Raw genomic sequence first — 25565 nt, 5'->3', positions numbered from 1 at the left:
TTCAACCCCTTGAGTCAATACATGAGTCAATTCTTTGTAGAAGCAGCTTTGGCATCTATTACAGCTGTGAGTCTCTAAGAGCTTTCCACACCTGGATTGTGCAACATTTGCCCATCAATTTTTCAACAACCATTTTCAGGTCTTCTCATTGATTTCAAGCAGATTTAAGTTAAAACTGTAACTCAGCCACTCAGGGACCTTCACTGTCTTCTTGGTAAGAAACTCCATTGTAGATTTGGCCTTGTGTTTTAGGTTATTGTCCTGCTGAAAGGTAAATTCATCTCCCAGTGTCTGGTGAAAAGGATTTTGACTGTGCTTAGCTCCATTCCATTTCTTTTTTATCCTGAAAATCTCCCCAGTCCTTAACAATTACAAGCATACCCATGACATGATGCAGCCACACCATGCTTGAAAATATGGAGAGTGGTACTCAGTAATTTGTTTCATTAGATTTTCCCCAAGCATAATACTTTCTCTTCAGGACAAAAAGGTAATTGCTTTTTGACTTCCTTCTTTTCATTGTCAATTTTGTTAGTATTGTGGAGTAATTACAATGTTGATCCATCCTCAGTTTTCTCCTATCACAGCCATTAAACTGTAACTATTTTAAAGTTACCATTGGCCTCATGGTGAAATCGCTGAGTGGTTTCCTTCCTCTCCGGCAACTGGGTTAGGAAGGACACCTGTATCTTTGTAGTGACTGGGTGTATTGAACACCATCCAAAGTGTAATTATTAACTTTACCATGCTCAAAGTACTCAATGGCTGCTTTTTTTTTGTACCTTCTTTGCGAGGCATTGGAAAACCTCGCAGGTCTTTGTGGTTGAATCTGTGTTTGAAATTCACTGCACGACTAGGTAGTCATTCAAAAATCATGTTAAACATTATTATTGCACACAGTGAGTCCATGCAAATTATTATGTGACATGTTAAGTACATTTTTACTCCTGAACTTATTTAAGCTTGCCATAACAAAGGGGTTGAATACCTATTGACTCAAGACATTCAGATTTTCATTTTTAATTAATTTGTAAACATTTCAAAAACATCATTCTACTTTGATATTATGGTGTATTGTGTGTTGGCTAGTGTAAAAAAAAAACATTTCAATTGAATCCATTTAAAATCAGGCTGTAACAACAAAATGTGGAAAAAGTCAAGGGTTATGAATACTTTCTGAAGGCACTGTAGATGCAGATTTTGTTGTGGCAGAGCAAGTTGGACTTTATCACTATAGCGGGCAGGGTGATGAGCAATAGTACAAAGCAAACCATTAACAGATTGTATGCAGATGGTAGCAGGTAATAACAACTCCATCATAACATTAGTTAATGAGCATATGTTATCCATAGTTATATAACACCCATTGAGGACAGAGATCAAGCCATTGAGGGAAAGACCAACTGCAATGCAGGAAAATGTTATAATTTTTTTGTTTTTTTGTTTTAATAACTACCTAATACACACAAATCTAAGTAAATGAGTGTACTAAGAATATATACATATAAATATATGGATGAGCAATGACAGAGCAGCATAGGCAAGATGCAATAGATGGTATAAAATACAATATATACATATGAGATGAGTAATGCAAGATATGTAAACATTATTAAAGTGACTAGAGATCCATTTATTAAAGTAGCCAATGATTTCAAGTCTGTATGTGGGCAGCAGCCTCTCTGTGTTAGTGATGGCTGTTTAACAGTTTGATTGCCTTGAGATAGAAGCCGTTTTTCAGGACAAGGCTTCTCACAGTTGTGTCAAGTTGGCTGGATTCACACAAGAAACTGTTGAGCGTGAAAAACCCAGCAACGTTGCCATTCTTAACACATTCAAACCGGTTTGCCTTGCCCTTACAGTACTACCATATCCTGTTCAAAAGCACAGTATTATTTTACTAGGTGACTTTCACTTTTACTTGAGTAACATTCTACTAAGGTATCTATACTTTTACTCAAGTATGCCAATTGGGTACTTTTTCCACCACTGGTCCTAGCAAAAATGTAGCATGGGAAATTGCTCTTTGCTAAGAAGCATTTTTTGTTTCTTTTTGACCATTTTAATTGAAAACAGTCACAGTAAGGTACTTAATTGTTACCCAGAAATAATTTGATATTGATATAAAAATGGCTGCATTGGACATTTCATTTAGGAATGGATATATCCTTTGAATTAAGTATTTGCTATGTTAAAGAACTATCATATCATATAAAAAGTACCCAATTGTCATACTTGAGTAAAAGTATAGATACCTTAATAAAAAAGTTACTCAGGTAAAAGTGAAAGTCACCTAGTAAAATAATACTTGAGTAAAAGTCTAAAAGTATTTGGTTTTAAATATACTTAACAAAAGTCAATTTAGTTGCTAAAATATACTTAAGTATCAAAAGTAAAAGTATAAATCATTTAAAATTCCTTATATTAAGTAAAGCAGAAGGCACCATGTTGTTGTTTTTAAAATGTACAGATAGCCAGGGGCACACACCAACACTCAGAAATTATTTTACAAAAGATGCATTTGTGTTTAGTGAAGTAGGGATGACCACTTGTTCTCTTGATAAGTGTGTGATTTTCACTGAAAATGTAAGGAGTACTTTGGGTTGTCAGAGAAAATGTATGGGGTAAAATATTTTCTTTAGGAATGTAGTGAAGTAAAAGTTGTCAAAAATATAAATAGTAAAGTAAAGTACAGATACTCCAAAAAACTACTTTAGTAGTTCTTTAAATAATTTTTACTTAGGTACTAAACACCACTGTAAATATGGTATAAAGGCGAGTGATAAAGCGACATTTACCTCAGTCATTCACACTAAAAACTGAACTAGCCTAGAGTAGAGCGCCCTTAAAAAGTATCTAGTTGAGCGCCGTGCACATTTCGTGCAAATACTGGATGCTGCTCCAACAGTGAGAGAGCTGGTCTCGTGTCCAAACAGGAGGAGTTGCGCTCAATTTCTGCAGAATAACCAGGTCCGTAGTCTCCTCCCAATAGGTTAGAGCGCGCCGCCGGGTGTGTGTAAACCATCAAAAGAGAGGGAGTTGCACGGAGAGGGTGAAAGTTTGAAGCTGCCCCAGATCTCCTCGCATAGGCGTGTCGCTTGTGTCTGTCTTTTCGGATACCGGAGATCTGTTCCTGACGGAGAATTTATCGGTGCGTAATTGGGAAATGAGGGGATGGAAGTTGGATAAAACTCACATGGGAGAGTAATGTTACAATATATGTACTGTGCAGAAGACATACATTTCAGGTTGAAAAGAGTGCCCCAGTCTGTGAATAACAGGGTTGTGGAAATTGTAAAGTAAAAAGGTCTGGCCGGCTTTAAAAAAATATTTTAAAGTTTGCCAGTTGGACAACACACAGTTGTCTGTCTGTGTGCATTCATTGAGCGTGAGGGTGGTCGCAGCGCTTCACAACTAACGTAACGAGATATAATATTGTGACATGTCTGCTTCGCGCATAGGGCAAATGTTGTCATCCAAATGTTTGCGCGTTATAACCAGAGGAAATTACCGTTTTTTCGGCAATGGGGCACAATACCCCGCGGGGCACCTCACCTCTGGTGTCCACTCGGTGATGATCCCCTCTCCGCTGTCACCTTTCTCTTCCCAGAGAAGAGCACTTTCAGGAGTCAGTGAACCGCCGCGTGGACTTGTCCAAGAGAAAATGACCGAGAATGCAGCGTTCTCCCAGAACAAGGTTTTGACCATCGACACCATGAACCCCAATGTGAAGAAGATGGAGTATGCCGTGCGCGGACCGATCGTGCAGCGCGCGATGCAGATCGAGAAGGAGCTGAGAGAGGTATGCTTAATAATAAAATGTAACTTTCTTAAATCATAATTTTCTATTTTTTTCCCATTTGTTTTTAAATTGTTCAAATCATTTGTTTCTCTCAATCTGAAATATACAGCATTTTGCAAAGTGAGAAAGCAATCCTATGCACTGTCTGTCTCACCTAGACTCATTGCAACAGTCTGACTTTTAACTTGACAGTTTCCTGTGGCCTCAAATGCTCCGTTTTTCTGGATCTGCAACTGCAGCAGTGACATGCAGCCTAGGCCTGCAGGCTTGTGTGATATAGGGTGACCAGACGATTTTGGTGGCCTGTCCCCCAGCTAAAGATTTCCCAGAAATGTTCCTGATTAGCTCCCAGAAAGAAAAAAGCAACTCTGAAGTAAATTGAGGCTGACAATTCACTAATCAAATGCTATATTCAATCAGATTTGTATGTAAAAACAGTCTATCCCTGTATCAAACATGTTTGCTCTCTGCTACCAAACTTGGGTGATTCTAAAATAAATAGATAGGCTAAGATTAAGAACTATGGAGGGTTAGGCTAATCCATTTCTGTGTTAAAATTGATAGAAGTATTTTAACCCCCCCTAAAATGTCATAAATAACTGGTTTCCAGTGGCTTGAGAAGCTCTTGTCATGCCCTTTGCCATCTAGCTTAAATGCTTACCAAAATATATACTTTTTGAGTGCATTTGCTCACACACCCAGTGTGTCACCCACAAGCAGATTGACCCCTCATCGGAAATCAAATTATTGTTAAAACACCACATCGCTGATTTCTTATGACACCTGTCTAGCTATTTGTTCAACAATGATGAGGCAAGAGCTTATTGGCTTTGTTGTTGAAGATTGGAGAGAGCGTAATCGCTCTTTCTTTCACTCTCACTCGCTCACTCATTCATTATCTCCCTCGCCCTCTCCCTCTGACTCGCTCTCCCTTGTCACTGTTTGTTCTCGGTTATACAGTATCAGTTTTCATTGGAGCTGAGGAAGAGCAAGGTCAAAGTCCTCAAGTCAAACAGCAAACCGAGAGATTCACTTCAGTTCAGTCTGTTGTCTGTTATTACAACAGCTCTATTTAAACTTCTGAGCTCACAATGACGTACAGTATAAAATCTATCAGAGGTCAAATCCTCACTTTCCCCCAGACCAATGCCACTGTCTCCTTTAACTCTCTTAAAAGCAATAACTCGTCACTCCTAGAGTCGCCAGCCCCCCTCCAGTCCTACGACATTTGTTATGTGAAATTGTTGGTACTCACTGGTCATCATGTTACAGCTGCTAGTAAGTGGAGTGGTGTTTCTAGATTTAACAGTCCACTCAAGAGTGAAGAGGTAGGTTGTTGACATTTTGATGTAGCCTACTGACATTTATTTTTTACAATCATACTGTACATTTTTCAACAATGTACACATGCACACAATGCAATATTTGTTGTTTTTCTCAATTTCAATCTACATCTATTGATATTGTCCACACTGTTACATACTTTGGTCAGACTTAGTCCTCTTAGGTCAATGTTATTTTCCAGTTGGTTTTTATGTACTTGCCCTCAGTGTAACCTTTACCTGCACCATCCCGTCCCCTCTCACTTCATTTCAAGGGTTGTCATGGAAACCCAGAGAGCATAATTTACTGAGGTCAGTCAGGTGTGTAAAGCGGACCCTCCGAGTGGCTCTTTCCAGGAAGACGAGCAACGTGTATCTGTGTGTGTGCGAAAGAGGTGAAAGGGTCGCTTTTTGGCTGCGGCGGGGTGTGGAGGGACTATCATAGTAATGACTATGGTGACCTTTACCAGATGGTCCTGGGGCTTTACCCAAATACAATTTGGATTCATGGATTTTATCTCTACTATTTGTTCCGAGTCATCCTCAAACACCCCAGCCAACCAAGAGCCAACCTGGGTTAGGGAATGTTGGTTATTACCGGTAATGGCGCCGGAGAGGATGGCTGCCGTTTTACGGGCTCCTAACTAACTGTGCTATTTTGTTAGTTTTTTCACATTGTTTGTAACTTATTTTGGACATAAAGTTGCTGCTACCGTCTCTTATGACCAAAAAGAGCTTCTGGACATCAGAACAGCGATTACTCACCTCGAACTGGACAAATACTTTTTCTTTAATGAGTCCGACGCAAAAGATATACTGCTTTCCCGAGACCAGAACCAAATCCCTGTCATTCGCATGAAGAAAAGACGGAAATACAGGGGGCGGAGGTAAGGGTGCCTTGTGAGATTTTGTCGGCAAGTAGGTAAACCGCCTCTACCATCCATTCTATTGGCCAATGTGCAATCACTGGAAAATAAACTGGATGATCGGCGACCAAGACTATCCTACCAAAGGGATATTAAAAACTGTAATATCTTATGTTTCACCGAGTTGATGCTGAACGACGACACGGATAATATAGAGCTGGCTGGGTTTTCCATGCATCGGCAGGACAGAGCAACTACGTCTGGTAAGATGAGGGGTGGGGGCGTCTATTTTTCAATAACAGCTGGTGCGCAATGTCTAATATTAAAGAAGTCTCAAGGTATTGTTCGCCAGAGGTAGAGTTCCATAGGGTAGTGTCCCATAGGGCGGCACACAATTGTCCCAAAGTCGTCCGTGTTTGGCCTGGCTGTCATTGTAAATAAGAATTTGTTCTTAACTGACTTGCCTAGTTAAATAAAGGTTAAAAAAATACAAAAAAGAAATATGAAAACAAGTCTGTTTTGTTATTTAGGGGAACCTCCAAATATATTAAGTCTGAAACATAAAACTTGTTAATCTGTGCTGTATCAGGTGAACTAGCTGTAGGCTATTCCAAGTCTAACCTGATTTTCATACTGAGCTCTGATGGGTGTTAGATTTCTTTGTGAAAACAGGGCACAAAGCTTACATTCACTTGCTTGCTTTAAAAAAGGTAAGGAAGGAACACCCACTTTCACACAAAATACATTCTCTTTTTCTCCACTCCCTCTCTATCCCCTTTTCACCCCCTCCCTATTTTCTCCTACTAACACACATTCCTATTTTGAGGGCACAGATGAACTGTAATGTTTCAGGTGCAGATAAGGTTCAGGAACATTTTCTGAAACCTGATACGGCTTAAATTGTCATCATTAGTTAATTCCCCTCTTAGCCTAACAGGAAGAGAAAAAACACTAAGTAGAATGTGAGCAAAACAACTTCAACCCAATAACAGCTCTAGGACCAGGCTAGAGGCCCACGGAGATACCTTCTACCGCCTCAGTGGTCTCCATGGAGACTGCAGGAGAATTGCTGAGTAGCACGGCACACTGTGACTTTCTTTAATGAATGAAAGACATCACATTTCATCTCCTGCCTCTGCTACTTCGCTAATTTTGAAGAGTAAACTAGTAGCCATAATGATGTAACTTTCTTTGGCCAGACTTTGAATTTGTTTTGTCAGACCAATTAGAATGCTACTTACCAGAGACAGAAAAAGAGGCAAATAAACTTACACACGCAGAAAGAGAAACAACTAGAGACCTGGGTAAGGAGGTAGAGAGAGAGAGAGGGCAAAATCAACTGTAGGCTAGTCTCAATCATCTTATAAAGAACATGCAATATGCAGCACTCTGACAAGAGAACATGGCCTAATCAGTGAAGGTTTTTCAACAAGGGGCCTGCTATGTGGTCTTTATGTGACAATGTAAAAAGACTCCCTGAGATAAAATACCTGATTAGAAGCACTTAGAACACTTAAAAATACTTTTAAAGTTCCCAGAAAAAGAGGGGGGACTGATTTTTGTAATTATTTTTGGATTTGTTTTTTAATAAAACGTACTCTCGTCACTTGGGAACTGTTTTTTTTTTTTTTTTTGCAACATATCTCGTTGCAAAAAAATGTAAACTGCTCTCTACTCTCAGTATGAATGGAATGGGAGGAGGTCCTTTGTATTCAGTGGGTGTCACTCCCCTGCTGTTTGTGATTGGTCTGAACTGAGAGACACCTCTGTCTTGTGACCAATGGGAGTGTAGGAGGTTTATTTTCTGTTGTGAACTTTGGTGGTCATTGCTGGTCCAGCTGGCCCAATTAGATTGGATAAATGTCTCTGGTGGGTAGAACAACAGCAGGGCTGCTTTGCTTCCCTCTGGGTTTGAATGAGTTCCACTTGTGGCCACTGATCGCTGTCCATGTTGTCAAATACCGAGCATCTGGACACTCACTGAGGAGCCTGTGTTCTTGGCCAGTTTAGTTCCGTTGTCCATCCAGGACAGGTTGTTCTTAAGGAGATACTTTCAACCTCTTGACATATTGTTCTCAGATAATGAGAGAAGTAGCTACGTAAGTAGTTGCATTTTTCTTTGCTTATAAGGACAGAGAAAAGGGAACAGACAGCTAGTGTTACCATTGGCCTATAAGAACATCATTTCACCACATTCCTTGACAACCTCCCCAAATTCATTATTTTTTCCTATTCTCCATGACCAGTTCTGTTTTGCAGTCTGTTTTTTACATCGCATTTGACACCTACTTTACACTTATCGTCTGTTTCTACAGCTGGAAACTGGGTGATATAACACTTGACAAGCCTTCCAGGCAGCAGCCAGCATGGGACTGTGTGTTTCTTTTTGCTTTCCAGACGGCATTTTCTCTTCTTTAATATATTAATATACAGTAGTTGGGCTGAACAACTTCTCGTTTTGACTTCCTCCACTCTGCTCCCAAACACACAGACGCACATGATGTGTTTGTGTTTGTAGGTAAGTGTGTACAGTTGGAAACCCTAACATTGGAAAAGCTAAAATTGGATTCTGTCACTCATGTGTTTTATCTTTTTCTTATGGTTTTATTTAATTTCATCTTTATTTAACAAGGCAAGTCAATTAAGAACAAATACGGCCTGGCAAAAGGTCTCCTGTGATGTCCTACATTTTAGGACCTAAAAGCAAGGGATGAGGAAAGCACATATTTAAGCAATGCAGGCTGCCAAGTCATTTCTCCTGGCAAAGACTATACCTGATTTTGTATTTGTGCTTGAGAGTTTAAATAAAAACACATGGCAAAGGAAATTATGAAGAGCTGTTTGGCTTTAAGGGTTGTCTATTTAAAGGTCTAAGGGCTAGGGGCTGGGTTTCTACTAAACTAACATCTGGAATTGTTTTACGATGGTCATACCAAGGATTGTTTAGCTATTTTATTTTGAAATTTAGGACCCCTTTAGGTATAAAAAAAAATATATATAAAAATGATTTGATGAAATATTGAATTTGGCCTATTAGCTTATAGAAACACATTGAATAACAGATTCATACATGGAAAAACTGTGTACAAATAAAGGAAGTATGTTTTGAAGTGTCTGTCCAATATCTGAGAGATATAAGAAAGCTCAGAAAAGAAAAAGTTCAATGTGGAATTATCTGTATACCTTTGATGTGGAACTGCCCCATTCACTTCCATTCATTTTTCGGCCCGGTACCGGGTTACCTTTAGACGTGACCTCATATTCCAGCAGGAAGTGACCTCATACTCATGTCTTACTTAGAGGGACACGCTCAGATAAGTAGTTATAAATGGTTAAATATGAGTTTATAAAGAGTAAAGTAAAGTATTGGACTGCCTTTATCCCCTGCACACCCCTGTGACCAAAGAACGCATGGGACACACTCTTTTCACGCCACTTCGATACAAAGAACTCTTTTGCTATCCCTAACCATTTTCCTAACCTTAACCTTAGCCATTTCCCTAACCTTCTATGAAAAAGTCACTTCGTTATCGAAGTGGCGTGAAGAGTGTTTCCCAAGAACAGGGAATCGAAGTGGCGTGAAAAGAGTGTTTCCCAAGAACACATTGTATTCATCCATCTCTTTCATCCTTGCCCTAATTGTTTCATCCTCTCTCTGCCTCTCTCATTGTTTTGTGTCTTGTTTCTCTGTCCTGCAGGGAGTGAAGAAGCCCTTCACTGAGGTCATCAAGGCCAATATCGGTGACGCCCATGCCATGGGCCAGCAGCCAATCACCTTCTTCCGCCAGGTCTGCTTTTATCCCCTATGTTCCAAAACATTTATCTAAAACAACTCTCTTTTTGATTACAGGGTGTCTTTCATTGTCCTTTGTCATTTGAAACCGTTCTGTCTATGAAAAAATCACATTGTGACATTTTCATGCAGATTCATGCAGCGTTTCATGCAGATTTGTGTACACTATCCTGCATCAACTCCTGTCTGTTCCTCACCTAGCTCTCGCTGTCCTCTCTTCCTCCTCAAGGTCTTGGCACTCTGCTCCTACCCGGAACTCTTGAATGACAACATGTTTCCAGAGGATGCCAAAAGCAGAGCGCGCCGCATTCTGCAGGCTTGTGGAGGGAGTAGTTTGGGTATGTTGTTCAGATACTTGATTGATTGTGTATGGGAAGGATGTAAGTTAAGATAAAATTCACAAAGGGGATATTTTAGCCAATAAGCCTGTGTCAGCCTGTTAGTGTCTGCATAAGCAATGAATGACCTTTCGCAGTCTAGGGTGGCCAACCCCGATCCTGGAGAGTTCCACAGTCCCATTCCACAGTCCCATGCTGGTTCCTCTCTCTCTCTCTCAGGTGCGTACAGTGCCAGTCAGGGTATAGACTGTGTGCGGCAGGACGTAGCTCGCTACATCGAGCGTCGGGACGGGGGCGTGCCCTGTGACCCAGACAACGTCTACCTCACCACCGGCGCCAGCAACGGCATCGTGGTAAAAACAAAAAATCTAATAATTAGATTTTACAAGTAAACTTCTCACTGCAGATAAGGGGGGGGGGGGGGACAGGAGTGAAGCGTTGAGGACTCTAAACGTGAGATGTACCCATCGGTCCTCCTTCACTCCCATCTCTCTCCCAGACTATGCTGCAGCTGTTGGTGTGTGGTGAGGGTGCGTCGAAGACAGGGGTGATGATCTCCATCCCTCAGTACCCTCTGTACTCGGCTGCTCTGGCTGAGCTGGGCGCTGTGCAGGTCAACTACTACCTGAACGAGGAGAAGTGCTGGAGCATGGACCTCAGTGAGCTGGAGCGCTCCCTAGCGGAGGCCAGGAAGCACTGCAACCCCAAAGTCCTCTGCGTCATCAACCCTGGAAACCCCACTGGTAAGCAACCAAAGCTTAATACATACGGAATTCATGGTGCGTCATGTAGAGGTTGACATAGGGATTTCACAGTCCTCCCAGTCATGTCACTAGACGTCGCCAGAGGACATAGATCCCACTTAGACCTAAACCAAAATGTCCAGTTCTGCCAATATGAATCTGAACCTTTCCCTCTCCTCCTCTGTAATAGGTCAGGTCCAGAGTAGACAGTGCATTGAGGATGTGATCCGATTCGCTGCTAAGGAGCATCTCTTCCTGATGGCTGATGAGGTAAACTAATCAGGCAAGGTCAAGAACTGGGGCCTCATTTATAAAGGTTGAGTACCCATAGAATGTGCCCCAAAACATGTGTGTGCCAGTTTTCACGTAAAAGTTGGCATTTATAAAAACTGAACTTGATGTAAGAATGTGCTTATCATCCCGCAAACTTTAGACCATGCATACGCACAGTTTCTAATGGTTAAAGTATTGCATTGCAAGAAGTCAAAAGTAGCCTAGTAGCTTTTTGCAAATAGGGAATATATGATGACTTATTCATAACAAAAAAAATCTAATAACAAGATGCAATCATTTGCTGTTAGTGAGAAGTGTGAAAATATATACATTTTATCTTTGCGTTCTAAAATAATTAGAAATCTCTTTCCAATTATTTATTACATTTCCATGATTATTGCAGAATACATTCTTCACCTTTTCTGACTGTGATGGTTTAGTACAAGTCAGGATAGGCTACCATTCATCCCATCTCTCATTTGATTGGACCCACTTTACAGTAGTGTATAAATAATCGACCAATATTTATAGTATTTTGCCTTATGCGATCCGAAGCATAGTTTAACGGTAGAACAGACTGTTCACATTTTCCATTGACATTTGTAGGCAATGTCTGTTTACTGTAATGTCGAATGTCTAGACAATATTTCATTTATTAACGTAATCCATACAGTACCAGTCAGAGTTTGGAGAGACCTACTCATTCAAGGGTTTTTCTTTCTTTTTTACTATATTCTACATTGTAGAATAATAGTGAAGAAATAAAAACTCTGAAATAATATGGAATTCATGTAGTATTGCTGCAGAATTCGGTGGTAGCCATGCTGGTTAAGTGTGCCTTGAATTATAAATAAATCACTGACAGTGTCACCAGCAAAGCACCCCGACACCATCACACCTCCTCCTCCATAATTCACGGTGGGAACCACACATGCGGAGATCATCCGTTCACCTACTCTGCATTTCACAAAGACACCAAAAATCTCAAATTTGGACTCATCAGACCAAAGGATAGATTTCCACCGGTCTAATGTCCATTGCTCGTGTTTCTTGGTCCAAGTAAGTCTATTCTTCTTATTGGTGTCCTTTAGTAGTGGTTTCCTTGCAGCAATTCGACCATGAAGGCCTGATTCACGCAGTCTCCTCTGAACAGTTGATGTTGAGATGTGTCTGTTACTTGAACTCTGTGAAGCATTTATTTGGGCTGCAATTTGTGAGGCTGGTAACTCTAATGAACTTATCCTCTGCAGCAGAGGTAACTATGGGTCTTCCTTTCCTGTGGCGGTCCTCATGAGAGCCAGTTTCATCATAGCGCTTGATGGTTTTTGCGACTGCACTTGAAGAAATTTTCCAGATTGGCTGACCATCATGTCTTAAAGTAATGATGGACTGTCGTTTCTCTTTGCTTATTTGAGCTGTTCTTGCCATAATATATACTTGGTCTTTTACCAAATAGGGCTATGTTCTGTATACCACCTCTACCTTGACACAACACAACTGATTGGCTCAAACGCATTAAGAAGGAAAGAAATTCCACAAATTGACTTTTAACAAGGCACCCCTGTTTTTGAAAATGCATTCCAGGTGAAGTTGGTTGAGATAATTCCAAGATTGTTCAAAGCTGTCATCAAGGCAAAGGGTGGCTACTTTGAAGAATGTAAAATATAAAATATATTTTGATTTGTTTAACACTTTTTTTTGGTTACTACATGATTCCATATGTGTTATTTCATAGTTTTGATGTCTTCACTATTATTCTACAATGTAGAAAATAGTTCAAATAAAGAAAAACCCTTGAATGAGTAGGTGTGTCCAAACTTTTGCCTAGTACTGTGTTTATATATATATATACATATGTATGTATGTATGTATGTATGTATGTGTGTATGTATTTTAACTGACAAATAAAATAAATCAATCATTCCAATTTGATGAATGGAAAGAGGCATCTGTTACAAAACACTCAAAAGTTTACTGACATTCCGAGATTGTCAAGCCAAGCCTTGGGCAAGCCTACAAGATAGGGAGGGATGTGTTTTCTGTTTGCCATGATTGACATAGTCTATTTATTGTGGTGTTGAAAATGCAAACCATGATATTGAAGTGCCAGTATGTTTTGTTTATTGGTTGTGTGGTGCATTGGCACATAATCATGTTGGTGGAAAATGTGTTGCATATATTTTATGTAATTATAAATATGGCATCAAAATGTTGAAAATCTGATTTAACCCCAGCTGATAATTGTCTGCAACCGGCTCTGATCGTAAAGTAATGAAACAGGTAGGGAGAGTGAGCTCCTGTGTGGTGGTCGGCGACCCTTAACCTTCTGGCCCGTAGCCCTGTGTGGCATTGACTGTGACAAAAAAGCAAAGTAGATATCCACGTTTATAAACACAGGGTCGCAACAGTTATTGTTATTTGTGGTCATAAACATTATTTTGAGTTAATTCTATGAGGGGGAGGTTGTTAAATAGATTTGACAGTACAAGGGCAAGGTCATGTGAAAATAAATGTACTTTGAGGAGGGGGGTGCATTTTGTTTATGACAGCTTGAGTTGGACCAGCCTCCCCCTTCCCACTAGTAAATTTAGATCTGTCCCTTACTAATATCATCCTGATCCTCCTCATAAACACAATTTCAACTGTGCTTACCTTTACGTAATCTACTAACATCCCCTTCCCTCCTCTCCTGTCCCTCAGGTGTACCAGGATAATGTGTATGCGGAGGGTTGCCAGTTCCATTCCTTTAAGAAGGTGCTGTTTGAGTTGGGACCACAGTACTCGAACACTGTAGAACTGGCATCTTTCCACTCCACCTCCAAGTGCTACATGGGAGAGTAAGACATTTTCTCGCTCTTTCATGCTCATACCCTGAACCGTTCACAACCAATATACAAACAGGCCAAGAGGACTGAGTAGGAATCTGCATTATTTTCTGTAGAAACCTCAAGAGCAATATTCAGTAACCTGACTTGACATATAAACCATTATATGACTTAATTTAAAAGTATATACTGTATCACCAATAGATATGGTAATGGTACGGTGATGTGTTGCCTTATGAACCACTGTACTGTAACTGGTCTCCCCCTTTTGCTCTCCCAGGTGTGGTTTCCGTGGAGGTTACATGGAGGTGATCAACATGGACCCAGAGGTGAAAGCACAGCTCACTAAGCTGGTGTCGGTCAGACTGTGTGCCCCCGTCCCTGGTCAGGCTCTGATGGACCTGGTGGTCAACTCCCCACAGCCAGGAGAACCTTCCTACACCACCTTCATGAAGGTAATCATTTGGTTATATGGTTATTTAGCAGACATTTTTTAATCAAAAATGACTTACAGGACTGTTAACATTGATAGAGACACATATTTAATATACAGTGGGGTCTGAAATGATTGACACCCTTGATAAAGATGAGCAAAAATGACTGTATGAATAAATAAAACAAATACTGAGCAATATTGTGTGCTCCAAATAATTGGGGAAATTATATTATTTTCTACTAATACAATTGCTCAGAGACATAGATTTTGTTTAACAAGTAAAACCTTTTTCTCAAAAAGGTAGGGGTAAAAATGATTGACACCCGTGTTTTCAAAATGGTTGCCTCTGCCTTGATATCCTTCGTCTACGCTTATGGACTGCTCTCTTCAATTCAAACCACAAAACATCAAAGATCGACCACCATAGTTTACAGTAGGTATGGGGTTCTTTTCTGCTCATGCATTCTCATTTAGATGCCAAACCCACCACTGCTGTGCGTGGCCTAAGAGCTCTATTTTCACGTCATCTAACAAATGTAAATGACTGGAGTTTGCTAAATGGCATTGGCACTTGGATTGGGACTGGTGCTTTGGGCAAATTACATGAAAATAGAGCTCTTTGGCCACGCACACCAGTGGTGGGTTTGGTGACGAAATGAGAATGCATAAGCAGAAGAAAAAAAACATACCTACTGTAAAATATGGTGGTTGATCTTTGATATTATGGGGCTATTTTGCTTCCACTTGTCCTGGGGCCCTTGTTAAGGTCAATGGCATCATGAACTTTACCCAGTACCAGGACATGTTATCCAAAAACCTGTTCGCCTCTGCCAGGAGGCTGAAACTTGGCTGCAAGACAATATCCCCAAGCACACATTAAAATCCAGAAATAAATTGTTAACTGGCCACAAAGTTTACATTTTGCAATGGCCATCTCAGTCTCCAGACTTGAAACCCATTGAAAACCTGTGGTTTGAATTGAAGAGGGCACTCTATAATCGCAGACGAAAGACATCAAAGATCTGGAAGGATTCTGTATGGATGAATGATCTAAGATCCCTCCCAATGTGTTCTCCAACTCATAAAACATTTTAGAAAAAGGCTCAGTGCCCTTATCCTCGCAAGGTGATGTATTGGTAATGTATGAGAGTTCATTTTCGACAGAAAAAATAGTATTTTTTTGCATACAATATAGTCAATAATAGTCAAAAGTTTGGACACACCAAGTCATTCAAGGATTTTTCTTAATTTTTACAATTTTCTACATTGTAGAATAATAGACATCAATACTATGAAATAACACATCGAATCATGTAGTAACCCAAGAAGTGTTAAACAAATCAAAATATATTTGAGATTTGAGATTAAAGGTTCAATTAAATAACTATATAATTAAATTCTTCAAAGGAGCCACCATTTGCCTTGATGACAGCTTTGCACACTCTTGGCATACTCTCAACCAGCTTCACCTGGAATGCTTTTCCAACCATCTTGAAGGAGTTCCCACATATGCTGAGCACTTGTTGGCTGCTTTTCCTTCACTCTGCATTCCAACTTATCCCAAACCATCTCAATTGGGTTGAGGTTGGGTGATTGAGGAGGTCAGGTCATCTGATGCAGCACTCCATCACTCTCCTTCTTGGTGAAATATCCCTTACACAGCCTGGAGGTGTGTTGGGTCATTGTCCTGTTGAAAAACAAATGATAGTCCCACTAAGCACAAACCAGAGGTAACGGCATATCACTGCAGAATGCTGTGGTAGCCATGCTGGTTAAGTGTGCCTTGAATTGGAAATAAATCACAGACAGTGTCACCAGCAAAGCATCCCCACACCATCACACCTCCTCCTCCATGCTTCACGGTGGGAACCACATATGCAGAGATCATCCATTTACCTACTCTGCGTCTCATAAAGACACAACGGTTGGAACCAAAAATGTAATTTGTACTCATCAGACCAAAGGACAGATTTCCACCGGTCTAATGTCCATTGCTAATGTTTCTTGGCCCAAGTATTAATGCAGAATGCTGTGGTAGCCATGCTGGTTAAGTGTGAATGAATTCTAAATAAATCACAGACAGTGTCATCAACAAAGCACCCCCACCCTATCACACCACCTCCTCCATGCTTCATGGTGGGAACCACACATGCGGAGATCATCCGTTCATCTTTACGTCTCACAAAGACACGGCGGTTTGAACCAAAAATCTCCAATTTGAACTCATCAGACCAAAGGACAGATTTCCACCGGTCTAATGTCCTTTGCTCGTGTTTCCCAAGAAAGTCTCTTCTTCTTATTGGTGTCCTTTAGTAGTGGTTTCTTTGCAGCAATTTTACCATGAAGGCCTGATTCACTCAGTCTCCTCTGAACAGTTGATGTTAAGATGTGTCTGTTACTTGAACTCTGTAAAGCATTTATTTGGGCTGCAATCTGAGGTGCAGTTAACTCTAATGAACTTATCCTCTGCAGCAGAGGTAACTCTGGGTCTTCCTTTCCTGTGGCGGTCCTCATGAGAGCCAGTTTCATCATAGTGCTTGATGTTTTTTGCGACTGCACTTGAAAAAACGTTCAAAGTTCTTGAAATGTTACGGTTTGACTGACCTTCATTGGGCTCCCAAGTGGCGCTGCGGTCTAAGGCACTGCATCTCAGTGCAAGAGGCGTCACAACAGTACCTGGTTTGAATCCAGGCTGTATCACATCCGGCGGTGATTGGGAGTCCCATAGGGCAGCGCACAATTGGCCCAGTGTCGTCTGGGTTTGGGTGGAGTAGGCTGTCATTGTTAATAAGAATTTGTTCTTAGCTGACTTCCCTAGTTAAAGAAAGAAAGAAAAAGGTCCTAAAGTAATGATGGACTGTCGTTTCTCTTTGCTTATTTGAGCTGTTCTTGCCATAATATGGACTTGGTCTTTTACCAAATAGGGCTATCTTCTGTATACCACCCCTACCTTGTCACAACACAACTGATTGGCTCAAGTGCATTAAGAAGGAAAGATATTCCACAAATTAGCTTTTAACAAGGCACACCTGTTAATTTAAATACATTCCAGATGACTACCTCATGAAGCTGGTTAAGAGAACGCCAAGAGTGTGCAAAGCTGTCATCAAGGTGAAGGGTAGCTACTTTGAAGAATCTCAAATATAAAATATATTTTGATTTGTTTAACACTTTTTTGGTTACTACATGATTCAATATGGGTTAATTCATAGTTTTGATGTCTTCACTATAATTCTACAATGTAGAAAATAGTAAAAATAAAGAAAAACCCTTGAATGAGTAGATGTCCAAACTTTTGACTGGTACTGTAGATCAGTATTTGACAGTATAAAATAAACGATTCATTTTTCTTCATCTTTGTGAATGGTGTCAATCATTTCGGACCTCACTGAATGTGGCCCATTCGCAAAATGAAACACACACCGTCTTCCCTGTGTCCAGGAGCGAACAGCAACCCTCAGTCTGCTGGCAGAGAAGGCCAAGTTGACAGAGGAAATTCTGAACACTGTACCTGGGATCACCTGTAACCCTGTCCAGGGAGCCATGTACTCGTTCCCCAACATCAGCCTGCCTCAGAAAGCCATCAAGGAGGCGAAGGTTAGTCAGCCCTAATTAGTTCTGCTCTGCTGTTAGGACCTGAAACAAGTCAAATTCAGGAAATTAATTTCCATTTTATTTGAATAATAATAATAAATTGCATTTGTAGAGCGCTTTTCGTTTACAGACGTAAAATCACAAAGCTCTTTACATTCTGAGCAACCATTCAAAGAAAAAGCTTTAATAAAAAGGGCTAAAAACATTAAGCAAGACATTTTTAAACAAAATCCTTTTGTAAAAATCTGGTTGTGAAATACTTACTCTATGGACGTGTGTACCTACTGCAATACCGTAATTCACATATGCTTCTGAACCTGCTTTAATACTGTAATTTGTGCTTCTCTCTCCAGGCTCTGGGCCAGGTACCAGACATGTTCTACTGTATGAAGATGTTGGAGGAGACTGGAATCTGCCTGGTGCCGGGAAGTGGCTTTGGACAGAAAGACGGGACCTACCACTTCAGGTATGGCCAACCCAGTTTACACAAACATCTTATCACAACCTCTCTCAGCGTAAAATGGGCATAGTACGTTATGGTGAAACTGGATCTTTTGGATGTACATCCCAAAGTAGGAATGTAGACAACATAAGTAACGTGTGTCATCCATCATTTCCAATGCACTGCGTTCTGTTCAAAGTCCAAGCTGTAGTAGATTACCAAGGTGTGGAGTCTATTATTTATTTTACAGCTCTTTAATGATGTTCTCTTTCATTTTCTCCCTTCCTTTTTCCAGGATGACCATTCTGCCGCCCACAGACAAGCTGAAGATCTTACTAGCTAAAGTGAAGGAGTTCCACCTGAAATTCACTCAGCAGTACTCTTAATCATCCTCCTTAACTTCCTAACTTTCACCAAATCAGAAGAGAATAGGACACAGACCAATATGTGCACAGTCTACCAGCCAACCTATCAGAAATCATCTGTCAATAAGTGCCTACTGTACTGGTGCCTCTGTCTTCGGTCACCTTGACAATGCACTTTAACTCCTAGGCCTACAAGATTCCAAGAAATGGTGGACTCACAGACTGTACATGTAAAAATGTAGTGGTTGTGAACACCAAGGAAATTTCGTTTTTATAAATCAGGATTAGAGCTGTAGTTTTTTTTATGTTGGGACATATCAAATTTATCTGACATATATAACTTGATGTTCATTGTCATCTCAGTTGTGTGTCCGTGCACACACTTGTGTGGGAGAGAGGGTGTGTGTCATGATCCCACAAGTCAAGGCCAGTATGATGGTATAGTACATTTTAGTCATTTGTCACACACTCTTAACCAGAGCAACTTACAGTAGTGAGAGCATACATTTTCATACTGGTCCCCCATGGGAATCGAACCCACAACCCTGGCGTTGCAAGCGCCATGCTCTACCAACTGAGGTACGCTGGACTAGTAGTAGTGTATGAAATGAAGAAATGGAAAGAGCTACTAGATTATTTCCAGACTCTGTAGAAATAGTTTTGTAAGTATTGTAGTAAGGTACTGTATAAGATAGTATTATGTAAGAGAAGCTTTCACATAATGATTTTAATTGAAATATGATTTTATTACATTTGCTAAATAAATATAAAAATTTTGCCTTTTTTTTTGTGTGGAACTTTCCGCCATAGTGCTAGAATTCCACAAGAGGGCACACTTGTCACACGCCATACATCTACTACAAAGAATGTCCTTGACTTTCAGTTGAGTAGCATACCGTTACATTCTTTAGACCAAATTCATTTAAAAAACGGGATAAAGAGGAGACAGCAGGGAGAAAAATCAGAGACCAGTTTTTGAATAGCAGGAGAATGAAAATAAAAGAAATGCTGTCAAGGATTTGGAGAATTATGAAGACAACAACAGCTCATGGCAGTTATCATGGGGAGTGAGTCAGGAGCCTACTGTGCGCACACACACATTGGGAGAGGTTGTCCCCTGAGGATGAGTTCTCCTTGAGGGCTGGCCTGCTTTCACAGGTTTTATTGAGAGTTCAGTTCCTGTTAATATTATCTCTAATGATGTCACGTGAATGTATTTATTATATAACCACCACTTCCATCTTCTAGCTATTATCTACAATGATCAAGATATTGTTGGACATATACTTTATTTCTTGAGGGAGGGGGAGAGCTTTCAGTCTGTAAAGCTCTTTCTCTCTCCTGTCCTCTACAGTGGCTGCCAACATTCATTATCCCTGACAAAGCAGACCCCCTTTCCTAATTAACCACCTCTTCGTCTTTCTGTAGCCCTTACAATCCCCCCTCACAGCTAGATACGTCCAGTCAGCCACACATCCCTGTCCTCACTAATTGAATTGGGTGAACTTGTTTTACACAGTCGCCATCAACTCGTTTGATCTGACCTTGGTCAGAGTAGGACGACAAAGGCAACCTGTATATTTGCAATTTCCATTTAATCGACCAGAAAATACAGAAAAATAATACAACAAATATTGTGGTTAAACTCAAATATACTAATTGATAAAAAAAAAACATTTTTTTAAGAATGTTTAAAAAATGTATAATCTTCATAAATGATATCATAAATAGGACTCGTGGAGTAATGTGACACATGCAGCTAACAAAAACACATGGAAATGTCTGCTCTACCCAAAATTACAACCAACTACTTGCAGAATTACAGCAAAAGTGGAAGAGGAAAGTGGAAGGGGGAAAAAGTAAGGAACTTCTCTGTCAGCCCTGCATTAAAGACCATAACTGTCATAAATAAAAAAGTATACCAGTTTCATTTAAGGACAAAAAAATTTACAGCTGTGCCATATAGATTGCAAAATAGTTTGGGAAGAGATGTTTGACGTACCAATTCCATGGCACATGGTTTATGAACGGATACTCAAAACGACAGCGGATTCAAAACGTAGAATTTTTCAATTTAAATTATTATACAAAATTCTTGCAACCAATAGAATGTTATTTATATGGGGGATACAACCTTCCCAGCTCTGCAGATTTTGCTGCGAAGGACCATAGTCATTAGATCATTTGATTTGGTCCATATCTAGCTTGTTTTTGGTCACAGATCCAGGAATGGCTGAAGAATTGAAATATTTACCTGGAGCTAACCCAGCAGATAGCACGACTGGGTGATCTGAAAAGTCATAGTCAATCGATCAATAATACTTTTAGCAAAAACAAGCATGGCTACCACAACATTCTGCAGCGATATGCCATCCCATCTGGTTTGCGCTTATTGGCACTATCATTTGTTTTTCAACAGAATAATGACCCAACACGCCTCCAGGCTGTGTAAGGGCTGTTTGACCAAGAAGGAGAGGGATGGAGTGCTGCATCAGATGACCTGGCCTCCTCAATCACCCTACCTCAACCCAATTGAGATGGTGTGGTATAGGTTGGAATGCAGAGTGAAGGAAAAGCAGCCAACAAGTGCTCAGCATATGTGGTGTCGTGTCTTTGGGGTACCATTAAATGGAAGATATGTTTATCAATTAACTCCCTGTAATTATTATCACGCGATTAAACTGATTAATCGTTTAATTGTAATTAACTAGGAGATCGGGGCACCAAGGAGAATATTCAGATTACAAAGTTATAATTTTCCTAACATAACTTTCCTATATTATATAGGCCGATTATCTTCTGGTTTAAATTGTGTATTTTACCTCTAGTCCAGTCTCATTCCAAACGTCGTAAATTGTTGTATCTGCATGAACCCAGTCTTTACTAAAATCATCCATACATCAATTGTCTTAAAATCATTTATTTACTACACTAAGTAATTAACAGAAAAACATACAAACAGTAATTATCGTCACAAAGGATTGGTAGAGGAATGTGCCCTTGTGGGCTAAACAGGCAGGTCGGCCTGTTGAACAATGGGTCATAAACGGTCAGCTGAGAAGTTGCACAGAGTTCATTGATATTAACAATTGACAATTGAAGGCTCACTCATTCGGGAACAATTGCAATCAATATATATTTACGCTCAGTGTGTCGTCGTGATCCTTGTTCGAGAGTTCTGTTCTGTTGGGGAGTTTTGTCCGCGTTCTCTCTCTCTCTCTCTCGGTTAGAATGGATCTTTCAGAGCGACATTCATTAATGTCGTCATCGAATGGTTGTTTCGTTGGTCTTCGCGTTCAATTATATAATTTACTTAGCTGCAGACTAATAATTAATATCAAAGACTTGTTCTTATTCTGTCGGTCTCGATAGTCTAAAAGTTAACCACATGGTATAGTTCACTTTCAGTAGAGTACTTGGATGGTCAAACCTCTGGCCATAGAGTGTAGGCCTGGTCTGAAGAAATGTAAATCAGGGGGTGTTTTATAGTGCCCATAGAACAGGCTTGTCAAATGACGCCTGGTCCTGTATGGGTCCCTGGGGGCGTGCCTATGACTGAGTTAGATTTGGTTACAGAAATACAATTCTATCACATTACATCAGTACATAGCACCTCAATGTCTTACAAAAGCTTTATCCTTATTAATACATTCTATACAACCATTATGATGCTATTATATAAACAGTTTTATGGTAATATGGCTATATTGTCTCTTCTGAGTATCACAAAATTGTACCAAGCGGATCAGTTCGTAGCTGGATTCTTCACCAATCTTCCATACCTTCTCCAGAACACAAAATGTCGCTTGGCTCTCCAATTCTATAAGTTGGAAGAATTTCCTTTGTCTCTCTATGGTTCCATGTGGCCAGAGACTCTCCTGGAATTTTAGAGTTTTTACAACCCTTTACACACAGGGTGGATTGGGGGGTCATAGAATGGATGTTTGCAAAAAGGGAGGGGGTCAACTGTCCTCCCTGTACCAAAAGAGGCCAACGTCATGACAGTGGGAACTCCTTCAAGACTGTTGGAAAAGCATTCCAGGTGAAGCTGGTTGAGAGAACGCCAAGAGTGTACAAAGCTGTCGTTAAGGCAAAGGGTGGCTACTTTGAAGAATCTAAAATATAAATTATATTTTGATTTCTTTTAACACTATTTTGGTTACTACATGATTCCATATGTTTTACTTCGTAGTTTTGATATCTTCACTATTATTCTACAATGTAGAAAGAGTAAAAATTAAGAAAAACCCTTGAATTAGTAGGTGTGTCCAAACTTTTGACTGGTACTGTTTGTATATATACTTGCAAAAAAATATATGGGGGATTGGAAGTGATGCAGACAATTACATTGATGGAAGCTACAATCTATCTTCAATATTAAAGCTGATCTACCCCCTAAACAAAATATTTGTGGGGGTCAAAGTCACCATAAAACGGGGTCAGCAGAGGGACAGTCAACATCAGGCTGCACCATTTTGCCGGCTCTTGAACATAAGCCTAACTTGCAATTCTCATATTTATGATGACTTGCCTTGGCTCTGTCTCTGTTTCCCTGCCTCTACTACTACAGTTCTCTTCCATGCATCTTCAAGGTCGCATGTGATGGATGATAGTGTAGTCTGCTAAGCGCGGCTACTTTCAGAGCGGGTACCCAACCCAAATGCAGCCACCACTCATGTTGAAATCAGAGGGTGTGGTGGAGCGATTGCTGAACTGAGTCTGATTTAATGATCAGTGGTTGGGTTTGAATGTAATTGCAGACTTGAAGAGTGAAGGAGAGGGGAAGGCAACTTACTTCTGTGTGGTTTTCCTATAATTGTTGTGAATGTCTGATTTGCCACTTGTCTAGCTCCCTGTAGCAAACTATTATAGGCTTCTATTATCCCCTCTTTTTCTTTCTACACCACTCCTTTTCCGTCACACACTTCAATCATTTTTTTTTGCATCTTATTGTTTTTCTGTCTTCTCTCTTTCCTCATCCCTCTCTCTCTCTCTCTTTCTGTTCAATCCCCAAACCCCACCTCTTTTCTCATCTCTCCCTCGGCACCGTTTTCACCTACACTCTCATCCATAAACCTCTGCCATCACATTTCAACACGCCAGAGTCTGTATTTTACGTAACACATGTAGGCCTAGGCCCAATGAAAGGAGTAAGAACTATTAAGAGTGAGTGAGAGCTAGTGGAGTAGGAGATTGCTAGGATGTGATCTGGTTTCTCTGTGGCTCCAACAGCACCTCAGAACCTCTTGCAGCCAGGGTAATTAGTTATTCCCAGACTGGCCTTATCGATCGTTGACTCTGTGTTCCCCTGTGTTCCCCTAGCATGTTGACAATCTTTCATCTAATTTGCCACTAAGCTCCTCGCCACCACTCAATTGCATTGGCTGGGAGTGTGACATACCGCCCCCGCCCCCCCTGATGTCATCAGCAAGTGGAACATTGATCGGTTTTCCTCTAAGAATCCATCCTCTCTTTTTCATTTGGGGGATTTGTTTTTGTCTAGTTTCTACCTGTAACAATCCTTTGCAGTTTTGGCATGGCAGGTTCATTTTACTGTCTCAGGATGCCTAGCACTAAGTCCACGTAGCACCAAATGTTTGATGTCAAAAACGCATAAACACCTAAGAGCACCCAAAAAAAATACATTCTCGAAATATGAACTCAGATCACAGTCCTTTTGTCTTTGAGAGGTTTCTATTTCAGAACCCAGACCATTTTTTTATTGGAATTGATTGAAGGTTCTAGAGGTGACGTAACCACTGATCAGCTACAAGACACACTTTGAGGGGTTGGTGGTGTGGTCACAGGGGGAGTACATACAATTTGACACATATCCATGTAAAGATTCTGCAGAAAGAGCTGGTTGTGTGAAAAGCACCAGGGTTGTTAGGCCTACATCCTTTGAACAATGTGGACATCCAACAAACAGGACAGATTATTAATTGATAAAATACTTATTTACTCTGATTCCTTTTTAATTAATTAAATCATTGCACATCTCACTATTAATATCCTCACTATGATGAGGTTTTGATGTAAGGTGCCTCTTCTAATTTTCATGCCAAATCATGTTCAAATAATCCTAAAGTACCAGAAAAAATACTGTTTTACTCAATTAAGTTAATTGTAGATGATTTGGACATGATTTGGAAAATGCTAATTTAGGTACCATTGATTTGCATTGGATTGCCGGAGGGCATTGGAGCGGGGGGCAGTTTCCCCCAAACACACTCACCTTAAATTTGACTGCTTTATTCAAAACTGATTATATATCTTTAGGATCCCCTAATGGGATATATATGAAACGTTTATAGATCTAACTTACTTAGATTATATATATAACTTTTTCAAAACGACAAAATATTAGATCAACTAACTTTTGTTAGAGTGACTTAAAAAATGTAGATGAGACAGATAAAATGTTTAGGACATCGGTTTAACGTCTCATCCCAAGACTGAATTTAATATCTGAACAACTTCAATTAATGAACTGATCTCTCTGCTGTCTTTTGGGTGATTGCGTTATCATTCAGAGGCAGTTTATCCAGTTATTTTATCTTTCACTAACCAGGTTTCCAACCGTTTTAAGCAAGTAAAGTAGGCCTATGTCACGCCTACTCCTGCTCCCTCCCTCCAGAGCTCGAAGTTGCCATCTACTAACCACCTGCTCCCCATCATTAAGCATACCTGGACTTCATCACCACCCTGATTACACTCCCTCCATATAACCCTCTGTAGCCTCAGTCATTAGGCAGTATTGGTTTTG

The 25565-nt window shown here is 40.2% G+C and overlaps 1 protein-coding gene across 3 annotated transcripts; it reads left to right on the top strand.

The window, feature by feature from the left end:
* Window positions 1-2935: 2935 nt before the first annotated feature.
* On the top strand, window positions 2936-19583 carry LOC106600424 (alanine aminotransferase 2-like). 3 transcript variants are annotated; one of them, XM_014191758.3, is made up of 12 exons: window positions 2936-3151; window positions 3611-3802; window positions 9689-9778; window positions 10013-10121; window positions 10341-10474; window positions 10621-10864; window positions 11055-11134; window positions 13838-13974; window positions 14243-14417; window positions 17840-17995; window positions 18346-18458; window positions 18730-19583. In XM_014191758.3, exons 2-12 carry the CDS (start codon window positions 3665-3667, stop codon window positions 18818-18820), a joined length of 1467 nt encoding a protein of 488 aa, XP_014047233.1. In that variant the 5' UTR covers window positions 2936-3151; window positions 3611-3664; the 3' UTR covers window positions 18821-19583. The 3 variants fall into 3 exon arrangements, with proteins under 3 accessions (XP_014047233.1, XP_014047234.1, XP_014047232.1); XM_014191759.3 differs by having other exon boundaries at window positions 2946-2970; XM_014191757.2 differs by lacking the exon at window positions 2936-3151 and having other exon boundaries at window positions 3158-3802.
* Window positions 19584-25565: the final 5982 nt, after the last annotated feature.

Source organism: Salmo salar, chromosome 03, assembly GCF_965601325.2.
Source record: "Salmo salar chromosome 03, fSalSal1, whole genome shotgun sequence".
NCBI lineage: Eukaryota > Metazoa > Chordata > Actinopteri > Salmoniformes > Salmonidae > Salmo > Salmo salar.
Note: the sequence above shows the minus strand (reverse complement) of the source record. Positions and strands in the feature narration are given on the sequence as shown.

Excerpts from the sequence above, each read along its gene's own strand:
- LOC106600424 (XM_014191757.2), top strand. The coding sequence starts at position 3,443 with ATGTCTGCTTCGCGCATAGGGCAAATGTTGTCATCCAAATGTTTGCGC. Across the intron at positions 9,779-10,012 it reads CAATCACCTTCTTCCGCCAG|GTCTTGGCACTCTGCTCCTA; the intron begins GTCTGCTTTTAT and ends TTCCTCCTCAAG. Across the intron at positions 10,475-10,620 it reads GCGCCAGCAACGGCATCGTG|ACTATGCTGCAGCTGTTGGT; the intron begins GTAAAAACAAAA and ends TCTCTCTCCCAG.